Genomic DNA, 25,734 nt, shown 5'->3' with positions numbered 1-25,734 from the left:
TAGCAAAAATAATTGAATTATTTCACATATATTATGGTCTACTTTCTATATCTATTCTTGCTACACATTTATTAAACTTTTTTATTAGAATAATTTTTGTTACTTTAAAATAATGAACACAGATTTTTATTTTGGATTTAATGATATATCACCAGTAGCATACATGGAAAGCATACTGGTGACTATGAAGAACTTGCTGAGGTTTTTATCAATTGTAAAATGTATTTTGAAATAAAAGAAATGAGATTATAAAGGCTACTCTAATCTTTCCAAGACAGCAATATTATACAACTTTTTATACTTAAATAATAATTAACTTCAAGCAGTAGACCTATCAGTGACCAGGAAATAAGTGACTAATTTGGGGAGGCACACTAATTCTTTCAGGCCACTAGATTCCCCAGACTGGCTTACTTATGATCTGTTATATCACCTGGTTGAGATATGATATAATGAAATCAAAGCCATGGATTCAATTTCTTTAACTAGTCAGAAAACTTTGCCCTGTCTCAAGTGTACCTCAAACCCTTGCCAACTATATATACCTTTGGTCCTCAGGCAAGGAAGTTCATGAGGTATACCTCACTGTTACCTGGAAAATAACTCAAAGCACATATCCTAAAGATGAAAGATAAACCCAAGAAGAGGAACTCCATTATTACTATTATTTCATTAATGTAACTTTAGTGGTCTGAAGGTGTTACTGTGCCTCCAAAAGTGGAGCAATATATTCTCAATTAAATATTCTTCTTAAATCTCAAGAGATTTAAACTTCTTGTGCTGATGTACTTTTAAATGCTATTAAAATGGGATCTAATGAAGTTGTAAACTATTTTTTAACAGCTTTAGTGAATGTCTTCTATTTCTCATTTTAGAAATAGGACTGACTTTCAAAAAAAAAACCATGACAGGAAAATGACTATGATTCAAGATTGATCAAATGTGCCATATAGTTTGTGTATGTATACATTAGTCAAACTTTCTCCAAATGGTACATAACCTCCTCTTATTCAAAACTGAAAAATACAAATAATGATAACTTTTGGACATAACATTAAGAAATAAAATGCTGTAATTTTCATAATAAAGCAATTATCAAACTTCAAGAAGGGAGAAGCACTCATTCACTAAAGAATCTTAATCTTATATCTTACTGAAGTGCCTTTGTTTTTTCGTTTTTCATCGCCTCGACCATCTTCGGCATCATCTGAATCTCCATCACTGTCTAAAGCAGGCAGCTCAGGATCCAGAGGGGGTTCATAGAGTGCTGTGTTTAATGGCAAGTAACGCAGCTCATCTGGTGAGTACCTAAAATTCAGTGACAATTCTTCTCAGTGTTAGTTTGCCTTGAAATATTAGTGGAATACCTATTTTAATTCAAAGCTTTAAAAAATTATTTACAGGACCATAGGATTTAGAGCTGAATGGAACCTTGAATCACCTAGACCAACTCCCACATTCTACAGACAAAGCAACTGAGGGTGATGTGACTTGCCCTAGCCACAAAGGCACTAGATGGCAGAGCTAACATGATCAGCCTCCAAGGAGGCCACCTGGACTGTTTCTTCTACTGCACCAAGCTAACTGCCTTCAAGCAATTCAAAATTGCTTTAAAAGAGAAAAACCTTAACAACATTTTGTTGACTATAATATAATCTATATGTTTATTATGTTATTATCAAAAGACACTACTGAGGGGGGATCAGATTGAAAGTGACCTGCTGTGTTTGTAGAGTGTGTATTTCAATAACACATTAAACCTTTCTGAGCCTGATAATTCACCTCCAGATAAATTTAGCGTTCTCTATCACAACCCCTTTCGTCTAAATTAGGAGCTGGCGAGACCAAGTTCTACTAGTGTCAGTTACTAGCCTCTCATTGGCAGAAGTGCTTCTCCCAAAGTTTAAACTCCCCATGACAAAGCCTGCCAAAAGGGGAGGAGGCAAATAGATTGCATATCCCTTTTAAAAAGTTGCTGACCTGACTGAACTAAACATTATGATGTATTGCTCTGTGTGTGTGTGTGCACGTGTGTGTACGTGTGTGTTTGTGTGTGTGTGTGTGTGTGTTTATTTAAACCTATGCTCATTCAATTCAAAGAATTCTATAGATCTAGACTGAGGGGAAAAAACTGTAATACTGTGGAGTTTGTAACAGAAAAAAATTACTTTAGCTCACATTTTAATCTGACTTTATCAAATTAAGAGAAAATAAACTAAGGGTTTAGTGCACTTAAGATGGGGGTTAGAAGAGGAGGCCAGAGCCAGGGACATGGTGTGCCTAAGAAATAGGAGGATGATCTGAAGCCTGGGCAGGCTTCTGCTTTCCCCTTCACTCTGAAGACCCAGGGAAAGAAGAAAAGTAGAGGTGCAGGGCTGTCCATGGAAAAGAGGAGAGCTAGCTTACAGACGACCTTATAGACGAGGCTCAAATACTTGCTGAACTAAATCTCCTTCCCTAGCATTGACTTGAGACTGAGCCCATTAAACTGACATGTGAGGTAGACAGACTTCTTGATAGTTTTACAGTCATATAAAACTAGCTTAGTTCAAAAGTCAGCCAACAGCCAATTCTAAGAATAAGTAAAAATATTAAATACCTTTTGTAATATTCCTGGAACTGTCCTGGGATAAGGGCCACTGGATACGAACTAACCTTTGTTCGCTCTGTAGGCAACACTTTGTATTTTCCTTGAGGCACCTGGATAACCTGCATTGAGTTTAATTAAAGAAACAGAGTTTTAAATATATATATATGCATATGTGTGCATTAATATTTATATCATTCTATTTCATATATAGTTATGTTATATCTAACTATGCATAACTATATATGTGTTGTGTGGCACAGGGGTAAAGACAAAAGTTCAGGAGCCCTTGCTTCAAGGAGTTCATATTCTACTACACAGCCAACAGCAGTAGCTAACTCATCCTAGATTTTTAGCACATTTTTCTGTTCCTTTTAATTGATCTTTTATTCTTGCTTCTTCTTTTGCAAACAATCACTATGCAATTTTATTTGTGTTTTAAGTTTTATGAGGAAAAAGGAGAGGTATACTACCTCATTCCATTACTGGAAGCATGTGGGGCTTAAACCATAAATAAATACTATCAGAAGTTCATTAAGCAAAGATAGGAAAACTAGAGAAAACTGATACCTCTACGATATTAACTACCTATATTAATTGATCAATCAATTTAAGTTGTCGTACATGTGTCTGTAAATCAAAATAAGCTCTTCTTTCTTCCATCCGTTCTCGGTTTAAATTGCTGTTAAATTCAGCAGCTTTCTTGGCAGCTTTCTTGATGTATTCCGGCACTTTACTGGCTTCCACCTTCTGAGTGTTTTGTTGCTGCATTTGCTGAAATAATGGTAATACTAGAAGTCAAAACAAAACTTGGAAAACCTTACCTCTTTCCACAGTTAGGCAAAGCAGACTTTAATCAAAGATCACTTACAGAGTATTCTTTATAATGATCTGTTATTCGCTGACGCTCTTTTTCTTGAAGAATAACGGAATATTCTGCATGTTTAGCAGGGTATTCTTTTATCATCAGATCAATTACTTCATCACTACGTAATGCTGTGAGACCTATTTTGGATAAAAAGAATAATAATGCTACAGGGATAGACCACTTTGCTAATAAACACATTTTCCCTCTAGCTGCCAATATTTAAAAGGTGCCCCAATCTTCAAAACTGCAAATACTCTCGCTAAGTTAAAAATCAGAAGGTCATAAAGTAAAACTAAACAAACCTAAAATGATTTTTAAAAAATTAAACCCATTGACAAATTTCCAAACGTAATATAGAACTAATTTTTTAGCCAGGCTCCTTTATAAATTCTATGCATTAAAGACTCACCACCCTTTTTATTTTAACAGTTTAAAGTAGGTGTCAAACACACAGCCTGAAGGTCAAATGCACCCACAATACCAGTGTCCCAAAAACAGATTAAGATGTCATTGGGAAATATTTAACAAAATAAATAAAAATAATAAATAGGCAATGTTAACGTGTGGTTTTCTAAGTCAATATGCAACAATAGTGATCTTTCTGCATGTTTGGTGGCCCTCATCTCTATTTCAGTTTAACACTGCTAGTGTAACACAGGGAACGAATTCCCTCTACCTGTAGTGAAAGACTACAGCCTCTCTATGCATTAGTAAATAGCCTCCATAAATTTCTATTGCTGAAAAAATTCATCACTTGGTGGTCAACCTTCTGGGGATGAACCTCTAAATTTAACCCAATTAGTCCTCAGATAATCGACAGACTATCGGCCATTGGAAGACCTCTGTTCAAACTGTTCAAGCTCAGGAGCACCTACCAGGACTTCTGTTCCACTAGCAGTCTTTGAGATCTCAGGGTTACTTCTCTACTACATTGAGGTATCAGGAAAAGACTAATGGAAGAACACTTTGCACTCATTTACACACTACATGTAGGAGGAAAATTCACCTATACTTTCAATGAACTATACTGGATATGAGATACATAATGCATAAAATGACTGTCAATCCAAATTAAAGTTCCATGAAAATATATTCACAGAAAATTAAAATAAGTCCATAAAAGTCATTTCGCATAAAGTTTTGAACAGGATTCCCATGCATTTATACTAAGAAATCTAACTACTAAATAAAAAATGTCTTGGAATATGACCCTAAATAAAAGAAATCTAAAATAAAATTAAGGAAAAAAAAGTTGAGATGATTCCATAGAACTTACAAAATAAGTGCACCCTGTTCACCAGTCTAAAAATTAGATATATGAAATCTGTAAAATTAGGACCTGTTTTCAAAACAATAGAACTAATTTTACATATAGAACAAATTGAGATGTAATTGAAAAAAATCCAAACACTAGTACCTACGTGATCCCTCAAACAATTTAAGAAAATTTTGTGTATAATTTTTATCAAGTTTTTCCTTTCAATTTCTAACAAAGAATGGCAATGATATTTTATTTTAAAATCTAATTTTTAATCTAAATATTAATTTTTTCCTAATATTTTAAGAAGGCAACTATTAACCAAAGGGGGAGGAGAGTAGAAGGAACGAGCATTTATTTATTAAGCACCTGGCAAGTGCCAGATTGTACTAAGCACTTTACAAATATTATATCGAAAACACTTTGTAAATGCTGTTAATAAGTACCATAATTAAAATCTTATATTACCTAGAGTGCATTGAGTCTCTGTGATGACATTTAACTCTCTAAGGTAGAGCTTCTCCTTGTGAGACAAATCTCGTCGCTCTAAATCTCCAGAAAAAAACAAAACGCTATTAAAAATTGTGAAATTTTATGTATTTCAAATACCAAATTCATATTAAAAGAACTTCCAAGAAAAAGCTTTTAAAATAAATTTGTTTTGAAAAACTGGTTTTGCATTTTATATATTCCACTAGTCAAGGAACTAGTGACAACAATGAAGTGAAATCATAGCTTAAGAGTTTGGAAAAGTCTTCAGAGGCCATTTGAGACCAGCCTATAACTGACTGAAAATCCCTCTACAACTTCTACCAGGTGGTAATCCAGCCCTCATTTCAAGACTTTGAGTGAAAGGGACATACACTACCTCCCAAGGCAGCCCATTCGACTTTGCAATAACTCTTAATTATTAGGAAGTTTTTCCTGACATAAATTTGCCTTTTTGTAACTTCTAATCCACTATTCCTAGGTGTGCTCTCTATGATAAAGCCAAACAAGTATGATTCCTCTTCCTTGTGACATATATGAAGACAGCTATCATGTCCCTTCTTCTCTTCACTAACTTAAATATCCCCAGCTCCTTCAACCAAACCTTCAAGACATGCCCTCAAGGCCCTTCATCACCCTAGCCACACATCTCTGCATGCTTTCCAACATGTCAATGCCCATGTGAAGATGTGGAATTCAGAACTCCATAATACACTCCAGCTATGGGCAGACCAGGGCAGGATACCCCTATACAACAGTGCTATCATACCCAATGCTTCTCAATACCACGTTTCTCACTGAAGTCAAAGATCAAATTCACTTTTTTGGCTGCTTTATCACATTATATTGAGCTGGTACTCCACTAAAACGCTTCAATCTTTTTCAGACAAATTACAAAACCACTCCTTTTCCAACTTGTCCTTTTTAAGTTGATTTTCTTAAAAACCCAAGTGTTAGAACTTTAAGACAATGAAACCAAATAGGGATAAACATAGATTCAACTCAAAGTTCTAGCAATGTGTTTTTTGTCTCCAAAATATTTTTATTCCTAGTTTTGTATAATCTGAAAATTTGATAAACATATCTTCCATGCTTTTATCGAAGTCACTGCAAAAATGTTAAGCAGCAAAAAGCCAAACACAGGTCCCTCAGGCTGTCTACTACAAACTTCCTTCCTAGCTGAAATCAAACCATTTAATGATCATTTTTTTTGGATTAGACATTTGACCAAATCCAAATCTATCTAACTGTACTATCCTTTAGCCCATATCTCTTTCACAAGAACATGAGAAAGCTAGTCAACTAATTTGTTACAATCTAAGTAAACTATATTTACAGCGTTCCCTGATTTGCCCGTTTAATAACTGTTAAAATATCCAAGTCATTGTTAAAAATGCTTAACCACACTGAGTCAAAGAAAGATCCCTGGGATCTTCCTCTAGAGACCCCTTTCTCCACATATCAACCCATTAATGGCTATTCTTTGAGCCCAATTAATTCTACCAATTTGAAATCATAATTAAAATTTAAAACAAAAAATACATATATAACAATCCTAGTGTAAGAGGCGTAATGCAAAACTACCTGAAATGATACATTATTTTAGTCTTTCTCCAAGTTAGAGCTATCTTACATTGTCAACTTAATTCCATGTAGACAGTGGGAAAATAATGGCATGGATAATCTAAAAGAGTGTCAAAAATATCTGGATATCAAATGCTTGTAATTTTCTTTGATTGGTTTTCTTAATCAGATTTTAATTAACATTTTCTTAGAACATACAAACTGATGGTGGAGGGAAACATCCCAGACGCTTGCTGAAAGCAGTGATCAGAAACAGTCAACCAGCAGGAAATTTAAATTTATTGTAACTCACCCACACATGGATAATCATGAGTTGACAATATAAAATAAAAAAATTATTTGCTACAGACAAGATTTACTGTCTTAAATAAACTAGGATCCTAAGTACCTGGATATTTGCGTTTAAAGGAGGTCACACCCAAGTATTCACTGACTTGTTCCTGAAGCATATAGTATTCTCCTGTTTCATCAGGTGGCCATTTGTATTCTATGAGATTTTCTGCTGGAAAGTAGCTAAAGCTAAGCATAGATACATTAAATGAAAAAAAAAATTGGGTTAAAAAAATTAGATTTTACATAAACAACAAACTTTTTATTACTTTAGTGAATAATATTTTGAAAACACTACTATTAACAAACCAAATTCTAAGTGCTTTGTTTCCTGTAATTCTGCTACATCTGTAAATTTGCTTGATTCCCAATGTAGAAAGATAAATGAGGAGGGGAGATAAAAGAGAAAAACAATACACCAAACCAAAAAACCCAATAAAGTTGACATTGTGCTTATGGTACATATGACAATACATCTTGGATTTTCTGCAATAGACCTAATTTCAAGAAAATATACTTTGCAAAAAGAAAATCACCATTTGTCTCAGTTTTTGGTCTTGAAAATACGGTCACTGTATTGATTCGTACACATATACAGATAGTAGTTGTTCAAAAAAAAAGAGCCAGATGTAATTTTTTGAGCCAAACCGTAACCTCACAGAAGAAAATTAGTAATAGTTAAAAACTACATAGCTCTTACTATGTGCCAGACACTGTGCTAAGTACTTTACAAATACTATCTCTTTTAATCTTCACAACCATCCTGAGAGTTAAGTGCTATTATTATCCCCATTTTACTGCTGAGGAAACTGGAACAGAGGTTAAATGACTTGTCAGATAACAAAGCTAGTCAATGTCTGAGGACACATTTGAACTCAGGTCTCTCTCACTTTAGGACCAGTACTCTATCAATTTTGCCACCTAGCTGCCAAATAAGCCTCAATGGCTTCTCAGCTCCATTCTTAATGTCCGGCTTCATAACCAAAATCAAAGTCAAGGCTGATTCAATACTTAAGAAAGCATTCGTTTTTCCTTCCCCCCAATCAAGCGGACAGGAAACAAGAACTTAGAAATTAATCATGCCACAAAATGGGTCTTTGAAATGAAACCAGTTGTTCTGACACTCCGGCTCACTAAACCCAAAAGTCAAATGTGGCCCAGATTTATAAGTACTAGTCTTATCAGTACAAATCTGGAATAGATGAAGGAGCAAGAATCTAGTTTTCTGGGTTTATGCCAATTCTATTTTTAGGCCTGTTTATTAGTTAGTTGAAAAGAAGTCCAACACTTTCTTAAATTGGCCTCACACCCACCTTTTAGAGAATGTGTAGTCACAAAGAAACTGACTGAAAATGCACATTCATTTAAGAGATTTATTGAGTACTAAACTGCATATACAGTACTATACTAGATTCCATAAGAGACCCAAACAGGCAGAAGTTTCCTGTCTCTAGAAGTTAATAAACTTTTTATAGAAATCAGATATAAGGGAAACGGGACTTAGAGTGTTTATATATATGTATATATATGTGTGTGTGTGTGTACTATATGTGTATTTTATATATATTTATATATACACGCAAATACAAAAATTATACGTTTATGTATATATTCTATGCATACACACTAAATTTCTTTGTACTATTATATTGTCGATTTGTGATTATCTGTGTATTATTCAAATGTGGATTTTGTATATATAAAGGTAGCTACCCAAATGGAGCTACAACTGACTCTACCTCATTCATGTAGGGAACTCCCTGTACAACCTCCACTAATGCAGATTAACAACTCAGCTGTAACTTAGTCTTAAAGAGCTTCCCAGGAGGGCTGACTGCCTAAAAGCACTTACATGCCAATGGTCACACTGCTACAATGTATCAAAGTAAAGATTTGAACCCAAGTTTCCTGACTCCAAGGAAAGCCTTCAATCCACTATGTCACCACACATATAAAATGTACATAATAACATCAAATATAAAAATGTTACGTGTAAGCACACAATATACCACAAACCTTCTATAACCAATGATTCTCCATTCAAAGTAGGTACTTTGTGAGGCTATAAATTTATTCCGAAGACATTGCCATACTTGGATACTCACTCTTCTTTGGAATTATTTTCCAAAGCCAGCTCACAAACCACCAAAGAAAGTCAAGTACTTTATACTTTGACCAAAAATGTGACTACTTAGCTTGACCAGCCACTTTACCACTCTTGACTTGAAATGATATTTGGACATTTCAAAAAAGCCAATCTCCCTTCAAAGAATAAAGGTTTGTTGACAAACTATTTGCTATTCAAAAGTATATGCCAGGGACTCTACAGGCCATTTCACACCTTATGCGTGAAATAACTAAAGAACAATTAATGGCACAACTTAACTTGTATAATTTGCTCCAGTTCAACAAACTTTTATTGTGTATAAAGTACTGTGATAAGTACTTGGGACACAGAAATTAAAAAAAAAAAACCAGTCTCTGCCCTGTGCTTGATTTATGTATGAACAGGCATAAAAATATAAATATATTTTTATATATTATATTTACATAAAATTTTTTAAAATATTATAAATATATCATATATAACATATTTTTATATTCCATATATAAATCTTATTTTATAAAAATATATAAAATATATTTATAAATATATAAAAATATCACACAAGATAAAGTGTGATGAGGGTAAAAGGGAGACACAAAATGTTCCAAGAACATCTGAAGAGGGAAAGAACACTGTCAGCAGGTGGAAGTTGGCATGGGAGGAGAGGAAAATAAGTCAGTAGGTCAGGGAAAGTTGGGCTTTGAAAGAACACAACGATTTTAATAGGTTGAGAAGTGCAGGAAGCATATTACAGGCATGAGAAAAGAGTTTATAAATGCATGGAAGCAGAAGAATGTGGAACAAGACTGGGACCAGGCTATCTGGGTCAGAGTATATGTCAAAGGTAAAGTCAAATACATCTGGGGAAAAGAGGGTAGAGTCAGAGCAAAGAGGCCTCTGGATGCTAAGAAAGGAATCTTTATTCTGACATCTATGCAATGAGAAGCTACTAAATGTGTCTAAGCCAGTCAGTGATGGGAAGAGTATTTTGAAAGCACCAAAAGAGATGGTCAAGGAAAAAGGCTTGAGGCAGGAATACCAATTAAGGGACATTATAAGTGCCAAGACGGTGAAGGACATGCAGCAACCCAGCTAAACTCTCCCAACATTCCCCTCCAAACAACTTTAAAATAACCCCTCAAATCAAATTTTAGAGCAGCAGAGCCAACAGAAGGGCAGAAGGAGACATTTTTCCAGCCTAAGACAACCTAGAAGGTCTCCAGGAAAGGTCTGTGACATCTGAGGGCTAGCCCAGAGCATGGCAGCAGCACCAGCATCTTCAGGAGCTCTCTGCCCAGAGACAGTAAAGGGTCAACTAGTCAGAAAATTACAGGGAAGGCTTTGCTGGCACTAAGTGTAGCTAGCGCTGATTGGCAACTCTATCGTCCACATGCAGTTTTGGGTTGCAGTTCCGGGTCTCAGTTCCAGGAAGGAGAGAAGAGCTTGTGGTCAGTCACAAGGGAGAAGTGGCTCTGGTCATAGTTCCAGAGCAAGGAGGAACATCAGCACTTGCAGCTGCAGGATAGGAGGGGCTCTTTCTGAGTAAAGACAAGAGCACAGGACAGCAGTGAACACACTGCACTGGGGATCACACAACCTTGGAAACACTAAAAATCTGCAGACCCCCAGAACTAGCTCTGAAAACAGCAGAACAAAAAAACCTGAAGCTTGGCACAGAGCCTCTCCACCCCCAGGTGAGCAAAGTCCATCTTCAATATAAAGTTCAAATGAGCAAACCAAACAATAAGAACTTGACCATAAAAAGCTACACTGTGGCAGGGAAAACCAAGACATAAACTCAGAATAAGACAACAACATGAAAACAACTACATGCAAAGCCTCAAAGAAAAATGTTAATTGGACCCAAGCCCAACAAGAATTCACTGAAGAGTTAAAGAAAGAGATAAGAGTGGTAGGGGGGAAAATGGGAAAAGAAATGAGCTTGATAAAAGAGGCACCAAAAAAAAAAATACTGAAGAAAATAACACCTTAAAAAACAGAACTGGTCTAATGAGAGAAGAGGCACAAAAATTCACTGAATCAAAGAACTCCTTAAAAAGCAGAACCGGTCAAATGGAAAAAGAAGCACAAAAGCTCATTGAAGAAAATGATTCCTTAAAAATTAGACTTGGGCCAGTGGAAGCTAATGACTGTATGAGGCATCAAGAAACATTAAAACAAAATCAAAAGAATGAAAAAATAGAAGAAAATGTGAAATATCTAACTGGTAAAACAACTAACCTGGGAAATAGATCCAGGAGAGAGAATTTAAGAATTCTTAGACTACAGGCAGCTGGAGTCAGGAGGACCTGACTTCAAATCTGGCCTCAGACACTTATTAGCTATATGACCCTGAGTAAGTCACTTAACTCCAATTGCCTTAAAAAAAAAAAAGATTGGATTACCTAAAAGTCATGATCAAAAAAAGAACTTAGACATCATCTTTCAAGAAATTAAGGAAAATTGCCCCAATATCTTAGATTCAGAGGGTAAAACAGAAATTGAAAGAATCCACCGATCACCTCCTAAAAGAGATCCCAAAATGAAAACTCCCAGAAACATTATAGCCAAATTCCAGGGTTCTCAAGTCAAGAAGAAAATACTGTAAGTAGCGAGAAAGAAATGGTTCAAATATTGTGAAGCCAGTCAGGATCACACAAGATATAGCAGCTTCAAAAAAAAAAAAGAGAGAAAGAAAGAAAGAAAGAAAGAAAGAAAGAAAAAGATATAGCAGTTTCCATTTTAAAGAAACAGAGGGCTTAGACATGATATTCCAGAAGGAAAAGGAGTTAAGATTACAGCTAAGAATACCTACCCAGAAAAACTAAGTATACTCCAGTGGTGATGGTGGGGGAAATGGACATTTAATGATATAGTATTGCTGATGAAAAGATCAGAGCTGAATAGAAAATTTGACATTCAAACACAAGTCTCAAGAGAAGCATAAAAAGATAAACATGAAAGAATAATCATAAGGAATTCAATAAAGTTAAACTGTTTATTCCAATATGGGAAGATAACATTAGGGCAGTTAGGAGGAGTCTTCATAAACAGTGAGTATGAGTCGATGAGAAAGAGAAGGGAATAGGAGAAGGGGAAAGAGGGAGATAGAATGGGAAAATTTTTTTCACTAACAGGCACTGAAGAAAGAGCTTTTACAATGTAGAGGAAAATGAGGGGTGTGGTGGGCAACTTACTCTCAAGAGAATTGGTTCAAAAAAGGAAGAATAAACAAACACTCAGTTAGATCTAGAAATCTATCTTGCCCAATAGGGAAATAAGAGAGTAAGGGGATAAAAGATACAATGGGTGGGGAATAGGAAGGTAACAAAAAGGAGGGTGGATCAAGGGAGGCAGTGGTCAGAAGCAAAAGAAAATAGGATGAAGGAAAATACAGTTAGTAATTATAAATGTGAATAGGATAAGCTCACCCATAAAATGGTAAATTAGAAGCCAGAAACCAATAATATGTTATTTACAAGAGACACACTTGAAACAGAAAGACACACAGTTAAAATAAAGAGCTGGAGCAAAATCTATTAAGTTTCAGTTGAAGTAAAAAAGGCAGAGGCAGCAATCATAATTTCAAACAAAGCAAAAGCAAAAACAGACCTAATTAAAAGAGATAATCAAGGAAACTACATTTTGCTAAAAGTTACCATAGACAATGAAATAATATCAAAAGATTTTACAGCAAGTGTGTCTGATAAAGGCTTCATTTCTCAAATACATAGGGAACCAAGTCAAATTTATAAAAATAAGTGCCATTCCCCAATTGATAAGTTGTCAAGGGATATGAACAGGCAGTTTTCAGAAGAATTCAAAGCTATCTATAGTCAGATGAAAAAATGTTCTAAATCACTAATAAATAGAAAAATGCACATTCAAACAACACTGAAGTACCTCCTCACATCTCTCAGAAATGACAAATACTGGAGGAGATGAGGGAAAAAAGATAAACTAATGAAGTTAGTGGTGTTGTGAACTGGTCCAACCATTCTGGAGAACAATTTGGAAACTATGCCCAAAACTGCGCGTACCCTTTGACCTAGCAATACCACCATTAGATCTGTACCCCAAAGAGATCAAAGAATAAGGAACAGGACCTATATATGCAAAAATATTTACAGCAGCTCTTTTTGTGGTAGCAAAGAAATGGACATTGAGGGGATGCTCATCAATCAGGGAATGGCTCAACAAGTTGTGGCATATGATTGTAATGGAGTACTACTGTGCTATAAGAAATGACAAGAGGCGTGATTTCAGAAAGAAAAAAACATGTTAAGATCTATATAAACTGATGCAAAACGAAGTGAGAAGAACCAGGGAATCACAGTGCACAGTAACAACAATGTTGTAATGATGATCAACTGTGAAAGACTTGTCTACTCTTATCGATACAACGATCCAAGACAATTCCAAAGGATTCATGATGAAAAAATGCTAACTACCTCCAGGGAGAGAATTGATAAACTCTGAGTGAAAAATGAAGTATAATTCTTTCTTTCTTTCTTTATCTTTTTTGCAGTATGGCAATGGTTTACATAATTTCACATGTATAATTAATATCATTTTGCTTGCTTTTCTCAGTGGGCAGCGAAGGGGTAGGAGGGAATTTGGAACTCAAAATTTAAAAAGAAAAGAATGGTTAAAAAAAAATGAACAAATGTGGGTTGTTTTTTGTTGTTGTTGTTTTTTGGTAAAGATACCTCATAATGACCAAGACTCAGAAAAGACTTGAGAAAATGCATCTCTCTCTTCACTTCAGGAATACAATGTTGCATGCTGTTGAAAGAGGCCAATGGAGTGGTCAGCTTTGCTGAATTATTTTCCCCTTTTCTTTTTTTCACATTGGTTACAAGAGGTTTCCTAGACAAGGCATTTGATAGGGATGACATATTTGAAATGAATGTTACATGAAAACAAAAGACATCAACAAAGCAAAGTAACAAAACAGAAGCTACTCAATAATAGTTCAGGTGAAAGATAATGAGGACCTGATCTAGAGGGGTGGCTGTGAAGGAAAGAGAGAATGGCTATAATAAATGTGAGATAGAATTGACAGGATGTGACTGGAATAGGCAAGGGGTGGAGGGAATGATAGGATGACTACAAGCTTACAAACCTTGGTGACTAGACAGATAATGGTACCACGTCAAATGTACAAAAGAATGCTGAGAGAAACAAGGGAAACAATTGCTATAGCATGTGTTCCAGTTCAAAGATAACATGTAAAAATGACTATCTTTACATCAGGGTGAAATATTATTTTCATTTTTCATGATGTAGATGAATCCGGCATGAATTTGCAAGTGTTAGATATGTAAACTTAGGCCTTCATGATCATGTCTTATTGAGACAGAAACTTTGTGGTCTTGTTTGAGCCCCAATTAATAAACCAGTGAAACCCACTTCATTTCTCAGAAGTCCTTACCCTTTAATCCTTTAATTTCCATCAGATCAGTCTCCTTACAACCTTCTTATTCTTGCTCTATCCATATCAAAGCATTCTGGACTTAGAATCATAGAATTAGAGTTGCACAGGACCTAAGAAGTCATGGCATTTAGCTCCATTTTACAGATGAGGAAACTTGAGGCATAGAATGGTTAGATGACTTGCCCACAGTCATAGAGTATCTGAGGTAAGCTATGAACCCAGGTCTTCCTGACTCCCAGTCCAATGCCCTACCATTATACCATGCTGCTTCAATCTAAGGACTTGAGTTAGGATCCTTTGGCACTTACTACAACTGTGTGAACTTGGTTAAGTCATTTCTAATTTTTTTTACTCACCTATAAAATGAGAAGGTAGATCTCAATGACCTTTAAGGGTCCCTTCTAGCTTTCAATGTATGATCCCAAAATCCCTTTGTGGAAAGTCCTTACATTTTTTCTTAACTAAACCATGTCCCTCATCTTTCAATTCAAGAAGAATCTATTCTTCTAAGAAGCTTTCCCCATTAAACTTCACTCTACAATAACAATATTCATTCAACAAGCGAGAGACCGTGATGACAATGGGAATACAAAAATGATACAGTTCACGCCCTCAAGAAATCTTACATCCTGGTTGGGGGGAGTGCAGTGGGAGGAAAGAACACGCATACATAAGACAGTACAAAATCAATATAATTTGGGGAGAGGGCAGGGAATAACAATTGGGAGAATGAGGAAAGGTCAAAAATAGGAGGCAGATTTGAACTGAACCTTGAAAGAAGATAGGGATTCTAGGAGGTATAAAGAATGCATTCCAGGCATGGGGACAGTCTGTGTAAATGGAGGTTATGGCAAAGAGGTGACTTTGTTCAGACAATAGAGTGTATGAGGGGGAGAAATGGAAAATCAGTCTAAAGCACATGTGAGAGTCAGATTGTGAAACGTTTCACATGCCAGAAAGGTATCTGTCTTTCATCTTAGATACATTAAGGAACCTCTGAAACTTCTTGAGCAAGGCAGTGACAAGGGCAGGCCTCTGCTTTAGGAATATCAATTTGGTACCTGTTTGGAAGATGGACTTGTCAGGGAGAGACTATATGCAGAGGGATTAATTAAGGGGCTATTATAATAGTCTAAGTGAGACTGCACCCTGACTACTACATACGTTAAAAATAGAACTTTCTCAGGGATTATCACTGATTACCAACTCTTTTAAGGTTTAGTTTATATGAGTCCAAAACCTAAACCAGGTAAACATAACAGAATGGAGAATTATGAAAATTTGTGGCTCTAACTATAGTGTAATCTCAAGTAGCTCATTTTACTCCTGTGAGACCTAGGCCAAAATAAAAGACAGATGAGTCGTGTCCCCCAAATAAAATCACAATCACAGAATCTTTGAGCTAGAAGGGCCCTGAGCAGCCCTCATGTCTAAGCAGCACCTGACCAAGAATCTCTTTAACAACACCATCACCCCCCACAAGTGGTTAGGCAGCCTTCAGTTGAAGACGTTAAATGACAGGAAACTCCACCTCCCAAGGGAAGCCATTCCCCTTCTGGAGAGTTCTGAATGTTAGCAGAATTTCCCCTACACTAAAGCCTAAATCTACCTTTCTGAAACCTCCAGATCCACTAGTCTAAGCTCTGCATTACAGGTCTAAACATCTTTTCTACATGAAAGCCCTTCAAATGCTTTAAGACAGTAATGATGATGTGCATTAAATTTCCCTTTGAAGAAGAAAAAGGGACATTAAATTGATTAAAGAAGCTAAAAGGCATTTCAGAAAGAACAGAGGAGGAAGGGCAGTATTCAGCTCACTGTGGATATTTAATAAATGTTTATTGAATGGAATTGAGTATGTGCAAAGGATAGTAAGGAGGCCAACCAAACTGAAACCACATTATAAAGACTATGAAATCAGTGAGAAATAGGAACAGAATACTGGTGATAATTAGCTAACTGACTAGTGCAGAAAGACAAAATAATACAGAAGCATAGAAAAACATAAAAAACCATTCAAATATCATTATATAATAAAATGTCAATACCCAAGGTCCTGACTTGAAGTTTCACAACTCCGAGAGCTGTCTCCTGAGCCCATTCGCCTCCTTTTGGATGGCTGGGTGCCATCATTGGAATTTTCTTCAGTATCATCCTATAATTTAAGATTTAAGAAAGGGAAAAGAATAAACAAGGGACTTTAGGACTGAGGGCTTTTTAAAAGACATTTTTCTCTTTTGTTTGATAACTGCCCATCTCAGACTTGGGTCTACCCCCTAACTTTTGAATTGCAATAGTTTCTCAGCCGGGTCACCATAGGTACCAATAACTGATTTCCTGATTGATGGTTACTGGCCAGCTTGAGAATATGAAAACTAATACATGTGTAAATATATATACATTTTTTATTTATATGTAAGTAATTCCCTACATAGATTTTCTTCAGTAAATGGCACTCTTCACACAACTACTTAGCAAAACTAGGTCAGAGCCCGACAAAGGAGAATAAGCAGGTTTTGGACTCTCCAGCCCAAACTGGATAGAGCATGTATGTTTCTTCCTACTCCTTCAAAGTTTAAATAAATTTTGATTGACTGTTCTTGTACGTTATTCAAGTCTTTTCCTTCCATTAGAATGTTACATAATCAATTTGTTTAAATGTCTCATGTATTTATCTGTCTTGTTCAGCATTACAGTTATTAGTTTATATTCTAGCTAGCTATGAGACTATAAATTCCAGGAAGACTGGGATCATGTTTTATTTGATTTTTGCATCTCCCCCAGCACCTAGAATTGTGCTATAAATATAGTATAGTGCCCTAGGACCTGGCAATGGCTTAATAAATGTTATAGCACACAGCAAATATCAGGTTAAACTAAACTTTGTTGAGCTGAAAAGTTGAGTGGCAAAATAACTTCCACAAGCATTACTTTCTTGTTCACCAACACGAATAACAGAGCATAAACAATTCACAGAATATTAGTAATCTGTTAAACTAAGAACAATGGGTGCCCTCATTATAAACAGGATGCTGGGAACTGGAACATTAAGAGGGGCTTTAAGAGTAGTGGAGGAAAGAAATCTTCCTTAGGAAGAAATAGGATAAACCATAAAAACAAATAAATACACACATTATATACCTATATGCAATACACATACACATGGCTATGTTCCTACTGAGTTCAAGGCACTAACAGGATTTGAGATCGGAAGAAATTAAAATGAAAATTTCATCTGTCACTTCTGGGGCAGTGTGCAGTGTCCAATAGGCAGTTTGTGATACAGAACTTCTCAGGAGAGAAGACCAGACTTGTAAATATGAGTCATCTGCACATAGATGATACTTCAACCCACTGGAGCTGATAAGGACACCAAGTAAGGGTTTAAGAAAAGAGGATCCAGAATGGAAATTAGGTGGGAAGATGAGGGGAAAAGGTGAGGGAGTATTAATGGTGATAGTGATGATGATCCAGCAAATGGACAGAGATGGAGACAAAGTGGTCAGACAGGTAAGAGAAAACAATGATATGAAAAGCCAGAAACAAGAGAATATATGTGAGGATGGAGTGAGTCCACAATGTCAAATGACATTTAACTTTGGAAAGAGCAGTTTTAATTAAGCCATGAGGTTGGAAGCCAAATTAGAACAAGTGGAGAAGTGAGAGGAAAGGAAGCAGAGGCAACAAGTATCAACTTTTTCTAGGAATTTGGCCACTTGAGTTTATTGAATCAAGGAGTAACATGGTAAGACTTGCCCTGTATGGAGGATGCAGGAAGAGCCTTGAGGCAGAGAGAACAATGAGGAGGCTGCTGCAATAGTCCAAGCCAGAAGTGATGAAGATTGGAACTAGGATGATACCCGTTTGAGCAAACAGAAAGGGAGAGATGAGAGATGTTATGTTTCAGTAGCAGAACTTACCAGAATTTACAAGACTTGGCAACTGATTAGATATGGAGAAAGAAGAGTCAAGGATAAGTACAACATTGTGAACCTGGTCACTGGAAGGATGCTAATGGTCTTCAGAAAAAATGGGGAAGTTCAGAAGAGGGGTGAGCTTGAAGGGAAAGATAAGAGTTCTTTTTCAATGAGTTGCCTAAGGGGCTGTTGCTTGTTGATTGATAGTTACCAATAGGTTTTAAAATGAGGACCTCTGAAAAGACTGAATTAGAAATCTGCATTTAAGTGTTGACATCACATTTTCTTGGAGACATACAAGGTTGAACTAAAGCACATAAAGCTGTATCCTGAGTGAATTTGTTTTCATCTGCTCCAAAACTATTGAATCAAAAGGAATGGCCTAAAGAAGAGAAGGCTTTTATTTGTGCTTCAACCTCAAAAGACCATTGATTCATTAATGTAGGCACTTTTTCTACCACTGAAGACCATAACCACTTCATGCGTTAATGTATAGTCTTCATGAGTTGCTTGTGCTCAAGATAACTCAACTAGTGGTCAAACTTCTTGTCAACAAGCCTCCACAAATTTAACTAGGCAGCTTCCTGAATGACACATGCACACACAATCTGTGGTCTAAACTAGACAAAGGCTTTCTAGATTAGAACAACTTGCCAAGGCTTGTACTTACTAATGGCAGATTTTAGAAGAGAGGATTATTGCCATCCCACAAGACATCGGGAAAGAACTTTGATGGAAAGAAATATTTAGGTAATAATAAACAAGCTTAGTGGCAAAACATATGAATGCCTGTATTTCTATTTTTAAATAACTTTATCAATATGATCCTTTAAAGAAGTCTTTCTATGATGGCTTCCCTAGGTTCTCAAAAGCTATGCCATCAGGATCCAAAGTTTGGCAGGTTCTACCAAGCTGGCAAAGTCTTGGATAAATCTGCTACTAAAATAATTACAGAGCTAAATTTAAAAAACTGTCATGAGATTGACTACCAAGTAAAGAATATTTTTTTTTTGTCCAAGGAGATGCCCTAAACAGGAAAAAAAAAAAAGCCAGCCATCAAAAAGCCCCCACAAAATGGTTATCTGTACTGTACAGCCCCTTTCCACTTCACAGAATGCCAACTGGAATGTACCTGGTCCAACTTGTATTTGAACAAAAATTCCCTCTACAGTATACTCAGCAAATGGTTAGAGTGACTTCAAGTGAAGGGGAAACCATGATCTCCCAAGGCAGCCTGTTTTACTTTTTGAGAACTCCAACTTTTAGGAAATTTTTAGTTACCTACATGGTGAAGCTGAAAGAGTGGTGGAAGACAGAATGTAGTACTAAGGATAACAGCTGTTAGATCATCTACAGTCATAAACTTAACTGCAGGTACCCAGGAAGTGGTACCCATTGCAATGGATCACTTGAAGCCCGAGAACTGAGATAAGCAACTACTTTAAGAAAATATACTCAGTGACTCCAAGTTAAAGCCCTACAAGAAGATTGTATGAAGTCTTACAAGCCTGCTGCTTAATACATAGAGGGGTCCTTATATACTTGCAAAAAGGGCTCACAACTAAGTCTGGCATCAATCCACCTGGAAGTGAATTCAAACTGACTTGGATCTGTTTCAGGGTTCCTGGCTTACAATTACCCTGGTTAGTGGCATGGGGTTCAGAGGGTTAATTCAAGATGCTGTGAATCCACTAGCATCTTGGCCCACAACAACTAGCACTCTTAATATTAGATTTTGGTTCAAAGACCTGGCAACATGACACTACTGGATAAACTGATCGTATCTATACATTTTTAATATGAATGAAAAAAGATAAAAGAAACTAACTAAACACAAGAATGGGTCACAGGTAAAACAAAGGCATAAAGGAGTTTGCAGAATTGAATTCATCATACAGATAAAGTCAAAAGGAAACATTTCACAAGACACTTGATCCCCTTGCTTTGCAACATAAGTTATGTGTGAGCAAATAGACCACTAGGAAGACAATTATTAATCTGTGCCAACATATGTTAAAATATGAAGAAGAGAAATTCTATTAAGAACTTGACAAGCTCCTCCAAACTAAGAAAACATTCTATTACACATGCTGAATTCAGTGCAAAAGTGGACTTAGTATAAGTCAGTGAAGAATATGTTGAAAACATGGATTGTAATCCAGAAATAAGAGGCCCAAGGCATAGACAAAAATGTAAAATGGAACTTTTAAGTCAGTATTTTTATAAGCAACTGGTCTATGCAGGCAATAAAAGTATATTTGGTGAAAATGTGGTAACAGTACAGGTAGGCTTTCAAAAATGGTCTTCTATATCCAACCATTTCTCTGATTACAAATTTGACATATATAAAATGTAACATCTAGCTATGTCTATTACTGATTTTCAAAAAGCTTTTAATACAGAAGAAAAAAATTCATCTTTGAAGACCCTCCTCAAAATATCTTTCACATATAAGTCAATAAAGACTACTTCAACAATCTGAGTATTGACATTTAGCAAAGTGCATACAGAAATACATATGCTTTTCTAAGTTGAGAATGTCACCGTCTTGTGCAGAGCCCAAACAAGAGATTTGTTATTAAGGCCATATATGCTTATTCACAGACGTGATCATTGCACTGTACATTGTACTAACATAGCAAGCCCAGAACTCCTGTTTATACAGCACTAAGGTATACAAAGTTTTTTCTTCAAACCAACCCTTTGATATAGCTATAGAAAGATTATGCCCATTTTACAGATGAGAAAACCAAGTAATATGCCCATGGTCACACATCTAGTGACAACCTAAATTTCAAAGCAGATCTCTTGACTACAGAACCTGTGCTCTGTTCCACCATTCATTCCTAGCAGAGTTCAGTCATAATAACACATGGCCCAGACTATGCTAAGCAGCTACGTGAAAATTTTAAGAAGTCAGTATACCAACATACATATTTTGGACTGGCATCACATATGGGACAATTAGCTGGCACCAGAAATGAGGAAGAGGTCAGAGCAGATCATATTTAGAAAACTGAACAGTGCTTTATTTTGTTTTTTATTGATTTTATTTTTATATCAACTACTTTTCCCACAGGATCCCTCGTTTCCACCCCTCCCAGAATAATTTAAAAAAAAGAGAGAAAAAAAGTTCAACAAAACTAACCAACAGATGAAGATAGGTAGCACAGTGGACAGAATACTGGACCTAGCATCAGAAAGATGGCCTCAGACATATAATAGTTGTGTGACTCTTGGGCAAGTCACTTAACCTCTGGTTGCCTCAGTTTCTGTATGTGTAAAACAGGGAAAATAATAGCAACTACCTCCCAGGGTTGTTGTGATAGTCAAAGGAGATAACCTACATCCAGCTCTCTTCATTTCCCACCTGGCTGCACTACTTTTGAGATTTCTCCGACTTCTTTACCATGCTCCCATGTGTTACCTCTCCATTCCCGCTTTCAGCTTTCTTTTGTATGTTGTCTCAGATTGTACGCTCCTTGAAGGCAGGGGCTGTTTTTCTGTTTTTTTGTATTTGTATCTCTAGAGTTTAGCACAGTGCTGGCACATTTTAGGTGCTTTAATAAATGTTTATTAACTACTGCAAACTTTAAAGTGCTACATAAATGTTGGTTATTAGTAGTATTAGTATACTGGAACATTCTGACACCTACATAGTGTTCCATACCCATGGTTCCCCATCATTAGAAAGAAGCAGATGGAAGTGTCCTCTCATAGGTGAGCAGTGCTTTCAACAATCACAAAGTGCTTGCTGCCACAGTGGATGGCACTATCCAATAGTTACCTATCTTCATCTGTTGGTTCCTTTTGTCAAACTTTCTTCCGCTTTAAGAGATGGTTCTCTGGAAAGGGTGAGAGACCCATTGGGAAAAGTAAATGATGTAAAAACAAACTAAATCAATAAAAACTTATTTTTAAAAATAAAGCACTGTTTAGTTTTCCAAATATGATTAGACCTGATCTCTTCTGGCAGATGTTGTTCCAGCTGACAGTGGTGGGGAACCTGCGGCCTCGAGGCCATACATGGCCCTCTAGATCCTCAAGTGCGTCCCTTTAGCTGAATCCAAACTTCACAGAACAAATCCTTTTACTAAGGAGATTTGTTCTGTGAAGTTTGAATGCTGGAATCTAGCATCTCTTTAGCACTGTACATTATTCTTCTGATGATGCTATAACTGCAAATCACGCAACACTACAATGTTAGAAAAATAAAAATTACAAGTAACTCAAAGGGCAATGAAGATCTTGCTGGTGGTTTTAAGGTTGGCTACAGAATATTACCAAGATGTAAAAATGCTATAAAAGATAAAAAGATTATGAAACTAAAAAGAGGTGGTAGGTCAGTGATAATAGTGAAAATCAAAAGTGAGTAATAGAAAACCCTGGTGCTTGCTATGTACTACTGAGATCTTACAAGAGCCAGAGGAAGTATATTACGAATGTTCAGAGGATTTGTGATCTTCATCATCGGAGGGAATATCCATACCAATGAAATCATGGTTCCAAAGTAAAAGAATTCCAATTGAAAAAAAAAAAAGAAGACATTTTCCAAATCTATATAGTGGTTACATATGCCATTCTTAATTTGAGATAGTTTTCTTATTATTAGCGCATAGTTTTTTATAGGTTGGCTCTCCCCTTAGAAGGTGAATTCCTTGACAGCAGGATCTGTGTTTGTCTTTCTTTGTATCCCTAGCACTTAGCCTGAAATATAGTAAGTGCTTGTTCATTGTCTGACTACTATATTTCAACTTGTATACTAGATCTTAAAATGAGCTTTTAAAAGTATTTGCTTCTGTTTCAACATTTGGTCATAACTTTTAAGCTACAAAATATTTTTAACTTCTAAGATTATATATGCTCATTTGGATACTTTCTCTGTCCTTTCATATATTTAATATTTAATTAGTATTTTATTTATTTATTTAAATATTTAAATTAGCATTTTGTCCTTAGTTCTTCCCCCTTGCAAAACAGGAACATCTCTATTTTCCTAGTTTGTACTTAAAAAATGCATTCAAAGAAAAAAATGCAAATAAAAATGTCAGAAATATCAAAATGCTCCTATGGTTTTATGTTGTTTCCATTTTTTGTATTATCTTGAACATATACTTTATTAATTTTTTGTCAAAGATTGATTTATTTTTCTAAGATCGGTAATTTTTTTTAATTTTTTAGTCTACTTTTTTAAAAAAAGAAAAATGTTGGCTCAGATTCACACTTCTGAAAATCTAAACAAATATTCAAAAATGAAATTAAAATAGGTAGCATTTACATCACAGAGTGGAGACAATGTAGTACTTTGGATTTAGATCTCTCACTGTCACATTTGAAGTTTCAGTTCTGTCACTAGCTAGAGATAAGTCAGAACTTCTACAAATCTTCTTGGTTTTTTTATTTTTTTTTCCTGAAGGGAGGAAGGAACTGCATCTTCGATTTCAATGTGCAGCGAACTCCTAGTCTGAAAACATCAGCACCTGATACTCAACTGTACAACCTAAAAAAATTGCCCTGGGCCCTTAAAGATTAAGTGACTTATTTAGGGTCATAAAACTAGCATGTGTTAGTAGGTCTTACAGACTCAAGAGGCTGACTCCATACCTAAGCTGTGTTGAGATCCTATGTAATGTGAGGATTATAATACTTGAATTTCCTAATTCAAATGGTTGAGGATCGAGTAAAATGATGTACTTATAATGAATAATGAAAAAAGCTATTCATATTTTTAGGAACAATTTTCATTACAATTTGGGCCAGTGCTCTCGTAACAAGAATGTGAAAAAAAAATCCCCACAACATAATGCCACAAGTGGTTATCCAGCCTTTGCTTGAAGACCATCAATGAAAGAAAACCCACTACTTCCAGAAGCAATCCATTTCACTTTTGGAAATTTTTAAGTTTTTACTAACATGAAATCTAAATTTGCCCTTTTGCAAATTCCACTCAATGCTTCTGCTAGATCTGCCCCGAGTCCAAACAGAATAAATCTAATTCCTCTTTTCAAAAAGAGGCAGAAAAGTTACTTTGTAAACAAGGTTCTGGAGTAAAACACAAGGTGTCTTGAATGAAAAAGGTCTCCTGAATTAGGTTCTTTTCCTGTTATACTATATTAACTTGTCCAGTAAACTAATGACTCACTGTAAATTTAATACCTTAAAATAATTACTAGTATTACTTCAATATTCCAATGGATTTGTGACTTCATCCATGTGGACACTACAAAAATATAACTAGTTAAAAAAAACTTTCCACTTTACAGTTCCTATTGCATTATCCAGGAACTTCAAAAACTTTTCACAGTGAACTTAAGATCCTAGTTAATATCCACTCTTGAACAAACCCCACAAACAAAAAAGGAAAAAACTAACTAAAAAGTCATTTCTAGGCAGCCATCCGAACTGTTGAAACTTATCTCCAGGGCCTCAAGTATGTATCAAATTATACTTAAAGACTAGAGAAACCAGTCGGGGACGCCCTAGTGGGGATAAATTAAGTGGGATCAGAGACCAAGGAAGACTTTGTTTTTAGGATTCAGGGGAACGATTAAGTGCCTCCGGGGCTTTCTGAGAACACTTTGGGGAGTGGGGGCAGTTTAAAAATCACGCAGTAACGACCCACTGGGGCAGTGGGGAAGGGCAAGCCCCGCTTCTTAACTTGGGGACGAGGAATCATAAAGTGGCCTCCCTTTCCTCTTCCGTGTTTTCAGTTTCACGGTCGCTGACAGCTTGGGGCCGGACTTTTCAGAGAGAAGCTGACGGGCACGTCCCGGGCAACTTCACTAGCTTGTGGCCCTAACTTGGACCTGCAGTGACCCTCCCTGGAGCTTGCCCGCCTGCACCTGTTTCCGGGGTACCCTGACCCGGTCCGGACGCCCCCGGCCTCGCCCGGCCCCCAAGAGGCCTGGCGTCCCCATGGGCTAGGGCCGCCGTTGGGGGCTCCCCAGGCGGGACGAGCCCGGGGACCCTGCAGGCCGAAGGCTTCCCCGCTCTCGGCCCCGCTCACCTTCGGGGACTGGCCTCCGGGCGTAGCCGGGTCGCTGTCGCACAGCCGCGGGGAGAGCACAGTCCCGGGGGTGGCGGCTGCCGCCGCCATCAGCCCGAGCCCGAGCCCCCCGCGCCGCCGGCGCCGCCGCCGCCGCCGCCTCGTCCTGGCC

General features: G+C 36.6%; 1 protein-coding gene across 2 annotated transcripts in view; it reads right to left on the bottom strand.

Moving 5' to 3' along the window:
• Positions 1–25,676, bottom strand: part of PHF10 (PHD finger protein 10) — a 33,270-nt gene extending 7,594 nt beyond the window's left edge. Inside the window, exons 1-8 of one of the 2 annotated variants that reach the window (XM_027854801.1) lie at positions 25,584–25,676; positions 16,709–16,815; positions 7,175–7,305; positions 5,182–5,265; positions 3,459–3,592; positions 3,212–3,361; positions 2,600–2,709; positions 1,155–1,308 (exon numbers count right to left, since the gene is read on the bottom strand). In XM_027854801.1, coding sequence (XP_027710602.1) covers positions 1,155–1,308; positions 2,600–2,709; positions 3,212–3,361; positions 3,459–3,592; positions 5,182–5,265; positions 7,175–7,305; positions 16,709–16,815; positions 25,584–25,673 — 960 coding nt within the window. In that variant the 5' untranslated portion in view covers positions 25,674–25,676. The remainder of the gene's footprint in view (positions 1–1,154; positions 1,309–2,599; positions 2,710–3,211; positions 3,362–3,458; positions 3,593–5,181; positions 5,266–7,174; positions 7,306–16,708; positions 16,816–25,583) is intronic. The other variant, XM_027854802.1, reaches the window with a different exon arrangement.
• Positions 25,677–25,734: the final 58 nt, after the last annotated feature.

This window comes from Vombatus ursinus, unplaced genomic scaffold (assembly GCF_900497805.2).
Source record: "Vombatus ursinus unplaced genomic scaffold, bare-nosed wombat genome assembly UNPS02010639.1, whole genome shotgun sequence".
Lineage (NCBI taxonomy): Eukaryota > Metazoa > Chordata > Mammalia > Diprotodontia > Vombatidae > Vombatus > Vombatus ursinus.
Note: the sequence above shows the minus strand (reverse complement) of the source record. Positions and strands in the feature narration are given on the sequence as shown.